Below are 10,211 nucleotides of genomic sequence, written 5' to 3'. Positions count from 1 at the left end.
GGACTTTTGTGTAAGGTGGGGTCATTTTGTAAAGTGAGGACATTTTGTAAAGTGAGGACATTTGTGTAAGGAGGGGACATTTTGTAAAGTGAGGACATTAGTGTAAGGTGGGGACATTTTGTAAAGTGAGAACATTTGTGTAAGTTGGGGACATTTTGTAAAGTGAGGACATTTGTGTAAGGAGGGGACATTTTGTAAAGTGAGGACATTTGTGTAAGGAGGGGACATTTTGTAAAGTGAGGACATTTGTGTAAGGTGGGGACATTTTGTAAAGTGAGGACATTAGTGTAAGGTGGGGACATTTTGTAAAGTGAGGACATTTGTGTAAGGAGGGGACATTTTGTAAAGTGAGGACATTAGTGTAAGGTGGGGACATTTTGTAAAGTGAGGACATTTGTGTAAGGAGGGGACATTTTGTAAAGTGAGGACATTTGTGTAAGGAGGGGACATTTTGTAAAGTGAGGACATTTGTGTAAGGTGGGGACATTTTGTAAAGTGAGGACATTAGTGTAAGGTGGGGACATTTTGTAAAGTGAGGACATTTGTGTAAGGAGGGGACATTTTGTAAAGTGAGGACATTAGTGTAAGGTGGGGACATTTTGTAAAGTGAGGACATTTGTGTAAGGAGGGGACATTTTGTAAAGTGAGGACATTTGTGTAAGGAGGGGACATTTTGTAAAGTAAGAACATTTTTGTAAAGTGAGGACTTTTTGTAAGTTGGGGACATTTTGTAAAGTGAGGACTTTTGTGTAAGGTGGGGTCATTTTGTAAAGTGAGGACATTTTGTAAAGTGAGGACATTTTGTAAAGTGAGGACATTTGTGTAAGTTGGGGACATTTTGTAAAGTGAGGACATTAGTGTAAGGTGGGGACATTTTGTAAAGTGAGAACATTTGTGTAAGTTGGGGACATTTTGTAAAGTGAGGACATTTGTGTAAGGAGGGGACATTTTGTAAAGTGAGGACATTTGTGTAAGGAGGGGACATTTTGTAAAGTGAGGACATTTGTGTAAGGTGGGGACATTTTGTAAAGTGAGGACATTAGTGTAAGGTGGGGACATTTTGTAAAGTGAGGACATTTGTGTAAGGAGGGGACATTTTGTAAAGTGAGGACATTAGTGTAAGGTGGGGACATTTTGTAAAGTGAGGACATTTGTGTAAGGAGGGGACATTTTGTAAAGTGAGGACATTTGTGTAAGGTGGGGACATTTTGTAAAGTGAGGACATTAGTGTAAGGAGGGGACATTTTGTAAAGTGAGGACATTTGTGTAAGGTGGGGACATTTTGTAAAGTGAGGACATTAGTGTAAGGTGAGGACATTTTGTAAAGTGGGTGTTCAGAGGTCAGTATCTGATCAAATATCTCCTCATCTGTTTCTGAGACATGACGTTAAAACATGATGATGTCACAGTCAAGCTGACCTTTGACCTTTTGGATATAAAATGTCATCACTTCATTATTTTTATCCTGTTAGACATTTGTGTAAAATGTTAGCATGTTAGCTTGACCTTTGACCTTTGACCATTAAATTCACTTAATGCATATCCACATTGTTCTTTTTTCTTATGTAAATATTTGAATAAATAAAATGAAAGTAAACACCTGCATTGCTTGGAACTAGATTTATTTATTTATTTTAATATTCGCCATGTTTAAAATCCAAAATGGCCACCATAGAGAGTTTGAAAAAAATGGAAACATTAGTTTTTATATTCCTCATGTTCTAACGATTCCAAACATGTTTAGTTTATAGACTTCCAAAGAAAAAGAAAAGATACATTGGGAGCTGGACTGTATGCTTTTTGGATGAACTGTAAATTACCTTATGAAGAATGTGACATAAAAAATATTGAAAAAGAAAAGTGAAATAACTGTGATAATTAGTCATGTGACCCATGTGTATTTAGCACACCTGTGAGTGGTCATGTGATGAGCAAACCTGCAGAAGCCACGGGCGAAAGGTGTTGTTCACTCTTAATAAACTGACAGTGATTCAGTTCAGTGTGCCATGGTTTATGTTTCTGATCTCATCTGAGACGTTCCTGCAGCCGACCAGCACCCGATCCTTGAGACGAGCTGTGCAGAGGCAGTTCTGTTTAATGATAAGAGACATACTGATAATGGTGACAGACAGATGTGAACTCCAGTATGAACTCTGTGATTTGTTCTCGGCGCTCCAGCAAGGTGCAATGACTGATGGGTAATCGTGCCGTTGTTCACTTCTACCCCACAAACCTCACAGTTCCCTCTGAGCTCCCTGCAGACTGCAATCTGAACATGGGTGAAACCCTGCAGTCCCCATCAGCTCAACTTCACTTCCTGGTTTTTATTTCCCAGGTGAGAGAGAGAGCGTGCAAGCAAGCAAGAGAGAGAGAGAGAGAGAGAGAGAGAGAGAGATAGAGAGAGAGAGATAGAGAGAGGGGTGGAGAGACACTGGGCAACAGTGAGTGAGGCAGGAAGCTGCCTGCAGGCTGGGAGTGGTCGGACGTATAAAAGACAACTAGTCTTCCTTCTTTCGACATTTGACTTCTGTTACCCGTCTCCCTTACACCTGAGACTGCACCTGAACAGGTAAGCTGACGTGGTCTCTCTCTCACACACACACACACACACACACACACAATCTCTGTCAGTTATTGGGTATTGTTTTGTTGATTGATTTGCTTCTTCTTTTCATGTTTTTGATTCTTATGAAGCTGATTTACAAACACGTACAGGCTGTCAGTCCGTGAGTGTACATGTAGTCCTGATCTGTGTGTGTATGTGTGTGTGTTGGTGATTGATCAGGATGTCGTGGGACTCTTACATCACTAATCTGACTGCTCACATCATGATCGATGATGCAGCCATCTGGGGCAAAACTCCTGGGCAAGAGTCTCAGTGGGCCGCATCACCAGGCCTCAGCAACATTTCGGTAAACACACACACACACACACACACACACACACATACACACACATACAGTGTTTCTGTTGTAGAAAAACCCTCAAACACTTCACTCTCCAGACTGAGCCAAAAAACACCATGTAAAACACGAATCTGTGAGTTTTTGGGATCGTAAGTTTGATTTCACACTACAAGAACAGTCTTTCTCAGTCACCAGGAAGAATTTCAGCATGAGATACTTCCTCTTCCTCCTTCACACATGTCTAAGTCTCATGTGTCTGTAGTTTTTGGCCAACGGAAGACTGATTCCAGTATTTAAACTTGGTTTGTTTTAACCAAACAATGCTAATTTTGGAAACAGGACAGAATCAGGTGGAACAAGTCCTTTAACATCAAGACATAAACCTTTATTCTTAAATATTCACGTTTGCAACAGGTGACCTCACCCTAAGAATTGTCACCCCATTGGCAGAAGTTCACTTACTTTATATAGATGTCTGTAAGGTTTTTGTGACTTGGTTCAATAAAAGGGGTTTTGCAGTTTTCCACCAGTTTTTTTCTTCATCCTGAGTTTGGGGCGTGTTCAGTTTGTCGCTTGGCTGGTTCCCGCTCCGTCAGCACAGGCGGGTGGAGCTGCTGTTGCATTCAGGTGCTGTAGGAAAAGAAATGCAGGTTTGCAGCTCCTCTGCAAAAATGAAAAAACAGTCAGTTTTGTTAAAACAGGTGACAAAAAGTGAAACGCTTTGACGCTTAGTGCAAGAAAATTCCCAGCATGAAGGCAGACTGACCGGGCAACACGTTGAAATGTCCCAGCTTACTGGCTGATTTCTGTATTTTATTCATTTATTTTTATGTGGACAGAACAAGTTTTCAGTATGAGAGAATATGTAATGTCATTTTTTGCAGTGTGATAATAGAGATGGATTTTGGATTGTGTGTCTTGTTTTTCTAACCAACTGACAGGAAACAAAAAACGTGTTTTACCTCTGTATGTGTACTTTCCTTGTCTTTTATATTTTTTGGAGCTCAGAGTCAAAAATGCGAGATTGAGGTGTTAAATTGACAGAAAAACATTTGAATCGTGTGACCTCAAAAACATTTTTACATTATTTACATAGTTTTTTGGGAGGTTGAGTTAAAACAAGTCCTTCGTGTGAGAGAAAATGACGAGCTGCGGAGGCCATTTTTTTTTCCAGTGCGATCATTCTTTTATCGACGGGTAATGAAAACTTTAAGTTTTATATGATTTTTATGAAGGCCCGGCTCTGCGGAGCTAATTTCTGAGTTCAGGTCTGTGCGGCAAGAATGTTAACGGTTGAGTTTAAATTGAAGACTCTTTTTTGAGAAACGTCAGTCGTGTGTCGTTTCCGGGCGTGTCTGTGGTTTTTTGGGGCTGCAGTCTGAGCGTTGGACTAACTACCTTATAAGGACATGATGTCGAAAAAGAGCAGCGAGTACAGGAAGTGGAGACGATCACTTCTTGTTTCTCACACACACACACACACACACAGTGAGGTGAGGGTGGAGATTACACAATGTGTGAATTCAACACATACACACACACACACTGTGCAAACCTGCAGGGTTTGTTTGTTTATTTGCTTGTTTGGTTACAACTGGCAGTTTATAATCTTTAAAATCTTAAAGTGACCCATTGTGTGTGTTTATGTGTGTGTGTGTGTGTGTGTGTGTGTGTGTGTGTGTGGTGTCGTGTCGTGTCTTGACTCGTCCTCCACATTCTTCTTCTGCAGCTCTGTTCAAACCCAAATGAGTTCAAACCTGCTGATCAATCAGTCAAAACTTTAATGGAAGTAAAAGTATCCATAAAACAATGTATCAATACTCCATTAAAAGTAAAAGTCCTGCATTCAAAATCCTTATGTACAAGTACACAAGTACTATCAGCTTCATGTTGTAAAGGTATGAGCAGTGAAAGTACGCACGCTTTATCGGCGTCATGTAGATAAATATATGCAATGTTAATTAAATGTTATGAATGTGTTATATTTGAGATTATGTCAGAGAGTCACTAGTTTTTGGGGCATTTTAGTTGATGAAAAATTGAATTGGAAAACACATTAATTTTTATTTGTAACATTTTTTTGTACTTTATATTATTGCCTGATCTATCCCTATTTGATTTATGGAAATGTTGTTTGGGCAAATACATACCCCTCCAATCATCATAAACTTTATGTGTTGCTGAAACGATTTGCTAGATTGACATCTTTTTTCAAACTCTAACTAAATGTCAGTGTTCCACTAATAAGGAGAACGAACCTTTTTGAACTGACATAACTATTCACCAGATATGTGTTTATACATGAATAGATGTTAACAGATGTTAAAACTAACAATGTTAGTTTAGCTCTTCTTTACTTATTCTGTTATTGTTTATTTTTTGTCTTAAGTTAAGGGAGGTCTGTTTGTTTAAGCCTTAGCCCTGGGCTAAAAGCTCACTTAGCCTCACTTAGGGTCTAAGAAAGCTTTCATACTTGCACATTCCAAAATGGGCTAACCCTGACTTTAGATGAGGGTTTGGCGGCTGATCTCCAGAGCAGGTTAGCCTCCAGGGTTATCCCAAAAAGAATCTACTAATCATGGGGCTAAACGTTGTCAGGCTAGTTCCAGCCTAGTCAGACAAGCATGAACTTGGATAAGAGGTGAAACATCTTCTAAGACAAAACCAAGTCCAGTTGCGTTCGATTCAGTTGCCTTGAGATAACTATGACCTGGATGAATGAGAATATCCACATGCACGTTGCCAATGAGAAACAGAGCTGATGAATTTGTGTCACGTCTTTTTTGTCCAATCACACGACTTCTTCCCCAGATGATCACTGAACACGCGCTTTATGTCAAAGTTAGCAGCTTTTACAACTGCCTCTTCAAGGCGGGATTTTCACATCATTATTCCGCCTCGCCTGTCTGTATAATGCTGGAAGGGACTTTGTATACACTCTATAGTGCTATCTTTGTCGTAGGGCTGTTGTAACCATAGTAACTACTACTAACCAAAACTGGAGGCACCTAGCAAGCTAGCTAACTTAAAACAACTGTAAGTTAGGTGGTGGTACTTTGCTAGACACCCATAAGGCACAAAAACAGCAACATGTCTTCTGTCTGCTGGAAAAGGTCCAACAATAGATGTCTTATTCTTATAGATGTCTGTTTCGCAACAGTTCTCTCTGTTTTTGATGCTTCTCCGTTAAAGAGAAGCCACTGGCCTGTAGAAGTATGGTGTGAATCATACGGGCTTAGGTCAACCTTGGGTTAACAATGACTGTGTGAGAAGGATCTAAGTGAGCCCAGAGCTAGCTGATTTACAGTGTGAGAAGTCACTAATTATTTGCTATCAACTGACTAACTTACAGTGGTGGAAGAAGATCTCAGATCTCTTCCATAAATACAAGTAATAATACCACAGTGTAGAAAAGCTCACTAAGCTCATTAGAGACAAAAGTCCTGTATTTAAAATTAGACTTAAGTAAAAGTTTGTAAGTGCATAAATATATATGATATTAAACTATAATTATTGATACATTAATGTGTTGAGCACCTTAATGTTGCAGCCGGTAAAGGTGGATCTCATTTTAATTACTATATTTTGCTTGGTAGTTTAATCTATAATAATGCTTTATAATTTATTATTAATCATATTTTGTATTATAATCTGAATCTGTAAAGTAACTAAAGCCGTCACATAAATGAAGTGCATTTAAAAGTGAAATGTTTCGCTCTGAGATGTACTGGATTAGAAGTATAAAGTAGCAGAAAATGGAAATACTCTAGTAAAGTACATATACCTCGTAATTTTACTTAAGTACAGTACTTAATTAAAGTACTTTGTTCCTCTCCACTGGTGATAACTGATAGACTAATCATTTCAGATCTAATACAGGAAGTTTATGAACAAGTGTGTCCCTGCAAGTGAGTCAGCAGATACAGTTAAACAACGCGCAGTCAAACCAGTCAAACCAGTTCAGTGGAATTCATGGAAACACTGGAGGAAACAACAGAGCCTCCACCTCCCGACATGTGCTGCCCTTCAGCCAGGCACTGTGTTGGACTAGTGTGAGGAGTGCAAACACAGACAAGGTTTTATGTGGTGGAAACTCAAAGTTAACAGAGGTTTTATGGAGTGCAGGGAGTAAAAAGTCAAAAGTGACGAGCCCTTAGGGACAACAGTTAGTTATAGCAGTTTTCCAGCAGTTGGAGCTGCAGCAGTGACACAGGTCATAGGGGAGATCACACATGTTGAATCATTCAGTGTGACATCTCCTCATCTCTGATGTGGATCCAGAATAAAAGTCCATGAATCCACTTAAAAATCATAGGAAAAAAAGAGTAATAATGTTTTTAAGTTTTCTTCAGTATCACAGTGATCCAGTGGATGTTCTCTGTACATCCATGGGTACACTGCAAACAGGAGCTGCTTACACATCATTCAGTTTACTGTGAATGGATACACTTCGACTGCATGGAGATACATAGAAGCTACAACAACAGGGTGATGGGGGGAATTTATCAGGGAATGCGGTAGGTCCTTTGTTGGTTCATGTCTCAGATCAGACATGATAATAACCAGTCCGTCTCTCTCGCTCTCTCTCTTTCTCTTAGGTGGGGGAAATTAAGAGGCTGGCTGGTGACACAAACGCTCTGCGCAGCAATGGCCCTACCATTGGGGGAATGAAGTGCATGTTTATCCGAGATAACTCTGACGACCCCCACATACTCAGCATGGATCTGAAGTCAGTGAAAGATGAACAGGGCAACACCCGCTGTGTGTGTGTTGGCGTCAGCAAAACAGGTAAGCAGGGGCGAACTGACAACAAAAAGCAGCCATCTTCCTCTGTCTGATTTCATCTGTTTGTTACAAAGGCATGAAACAGACATCATGTGGACTGTCTGACATAAGCATCAGATATTTTTCTATTCATTCAACAGTCCAATTTACCAACATAGGCTAATACATAATATTAATAATAATAATAATAATAAGAGCTGTCAAGGGATTAAAAAAAATCTAATTAATTACAAGCTCTGCGATTAATTAGATTAATCACATACATCAATTTTTGCTGTGAAAGTTTTTATGAAATTTCAGTTCAAATGAATGTTGTCAGATGTGTCGTAGCAAAGCTGCTGGATTTTGGACACAGTTGTCCCCCTGTCCTCGACCACCCAAACTGGTCTGCAGTCCATTCTGTAAGGGAGTCAGTGAGTCGGTCACAGGTAGACTGACTCAGTCTGAACACCTGGTCGAGTGTGGCTCGATGAGGCTGACTGCTAACGTTATCATCAGAGGCTGTGCTAGCTCAGACCACAGGGTTCGCTGCTAAATGCTTTGTGTTGAGGTGATGTTTCAGGCTTGAAGTTCTCTGATGGTACTCCTTACAGCAGAACCTGCAGAGAACAGTGCTCCTATCAACAGGGGTATATCTTAAATGGCCAAGAAAAGAGTGGGTGTAGAGCGTGTTCCTGTGTATACCCTCCACTACACCACTGATCATGCTGTAATTTACTTAACAGTCACACGGTAACATTCAGTAGTGCGCCAGTGAGCTAATAATCTGCTCTGGCCTCATCCGTCCATACCCCGTCTTTCATTCATTCATTTTCCGTAACCGCTTTTCCTGTTGAGGGTAGCGGGTGCGGGCTAGAGCCTGTCCCAGCTGACATTGGGTTTAGCATGAACTTCTCTGAACCTCTGAGTCTGGCTTGAGAACCTTGGAAAAGAAACAGTTTGTTTTTCAGTTGGCTCATTTAGCAAGCATCTGATACCTGCTGTCCGCTCACTCCTCTGCACCATCGTCATCATCGCCTGCCGCACACTGCTTAAATAAATCCATTAGTTCAGCACACATTAGTGTGTGTGTGTGTGTGTTTTTTTTTAATAAGTCAAAGTTTGACCCTCCTGTCTCACTCATGTGTCTCTGTCTGTCTCCACAGCTCTAGTCATAGCTAAGGGATCAAAAGAATCCAATGGGGGTACGTTGGCTGAAGAGGTGTACAAGATTGTCAATCACCTGAAGAATAGCAATGTTTAAGACTTCCTGAACCAACAAGACAAGACGACCGCCACCCCCTCCTCCAGCTGACTCTCTTAGCGTATCGACTCACTGGCCGCTGTTCTGAGCTTCTCTAGTTTTTTATTATTTTAATTCTGCCATCAGGGATAAATAAAAAAAGTGTTCCAAGTTGTATTCCATGTCATGTGTGAATGATGAAACTGAACACACACACAGTGGTGATGAACCATGTGTGAAGGTGTGTTAGCGTGTTCAAATCTGATCTTACTGCAGGGAGCCAGTGTTACATTTTTACAGATATTATGAGTCTCTGTCCAGTCACACCTCTGTTGAAACAAATCACACGCCTTAAAAATAAAAAGACCAAAATGTTTATTCTTAAGAACACTGTGTGTTTCTGTGTGTATGTGTTTTGGCATGTATTCCTATCTCTGTAAGAGAGAGTTTCCATTTAAAACCATTACGTGGGGGCATTTTTGTTCAGTGAGGACATTCTGCCTTGTGAGGACATTATGGTGTAGGTTTGGGTTGGGAATTTAGTTGTGATGATTCTATACTGCTACTGTAATATTAGTAGCAGTAGTACTCACAATAACAGCAGTAGTAGTTGTCATAGTGTAGTAACAGTAATAGTAATAGAAACAGTAGTATAAGTAATGGAAATGTAATAGTATTAGTAGTGGTTTCAATAACTACTGATGTGATTAAATATTCTACTACTATTACTACTATTGATGATATTTCTCCTTGTACACCAATTACTGCACTGTTTCTAGTACAATTACTACTACTTATACTAATAATAATATTTGTACTACTATGACAATTACTATTACCACGACTGTCTCTGATACTATTATACTACCAGTATTACAAAGAGGACTACTATTACCACTACTGTTACTGTTAAGAGTACTAATATTACTAATTTTACCACTACAACTAATTCTACTATACGAATATTATTACAATTACTAATATTACTAATGCCGCTGTTACTATTACTTTTACTATGATCACCTCTATTGCTATTACTGCTATTACTACTTCAACTAGTATTACAACATTCTTTACTACTAATGATATTCCTATTGATACTGCAATTGTAATTACTACTGTTTCTAATGTTATTGTACTACTGATATTACGAGAAGGGCAACTATTACTACTGTTGCTATCAAAAGTACTATTGCTACTGATGTTACCATTACCACAACTACCAATACTTCTATACTAATACGACTACAATTACTAATATTACTACTGCTGCAATTACTATTACTTCCACTATGATT

General features: G+C 39.5%; 1 protein-coding gene across 1 annotated transcript; it reads left to right on the top strand.

Moving 5' to 3' along the window:
* Positions 1–2,412: 2,412 nt before the first annotated feature.
* On the top strand, positions 2,413–9,301 carry pfn1 (profilin 1). Its single transcript, XM_033609645.2, has 4 exons — positions 2,413–2,569; positions 2,786–2,912; positions 7,505–7,694; positions 8,837–9,301. The coding sequence occupies exons 2-4, from the start codon at positions 2,787–2,789 to the stop codon at positions 8,932–8,934; spliced, it is 414 nt and encodes a 137-aa protein (XP_033465536.1). The 5' UTR covers positions 2,413–2,569; position 2,786; the 3' UTR covers positions 8,935–9,301.
* The last annotated feature ends 910 nt before the right edge of the window (positions 9,302–10,211 follow it).

Source organism: Epinephelus lanceolatus, chromosome 22, assembly GCF_041903045.1.
Source record: "Epinephelus lanceolatus isolate andai-2023 chromosome 22, ASM4190304v1, whole genome shotgun sequence".
NCBI lineage: Eukaryota > Metazoa > Chordata > Actinopteri > Perciformes > Serranidae > Epinephelus > Epinephelus lanceolatus.
This window is presented reverse-complemented; position numbering and strand designations above follow the sequence as displayed.

Excerpts from the sequence above, each read along its gene's own strand:
- pfn1 (XM_033609645.2), top strand. The coding sequence starts at position 2,787 with ATGTCGTGGGACTCTTACATCACTAATCTGACTGCTCACATCATGATC. Across the intron at positions 2,913-7,504 it reads CAGGCCTCAGCAACATTTCG|GTGGGGGAAATTAAGAGGCT; the intron begins GTAAACACACAC and ends TCTTTCTCTTAG. Across the intron at positions 7,695-8,836 it reads TGTTGGCGTCAGCAAAACAG|CTCTAGTCATAGCTAAGGGA; the intron begins GTAAGCAGGGGC and ends CTGTCTCCACAG.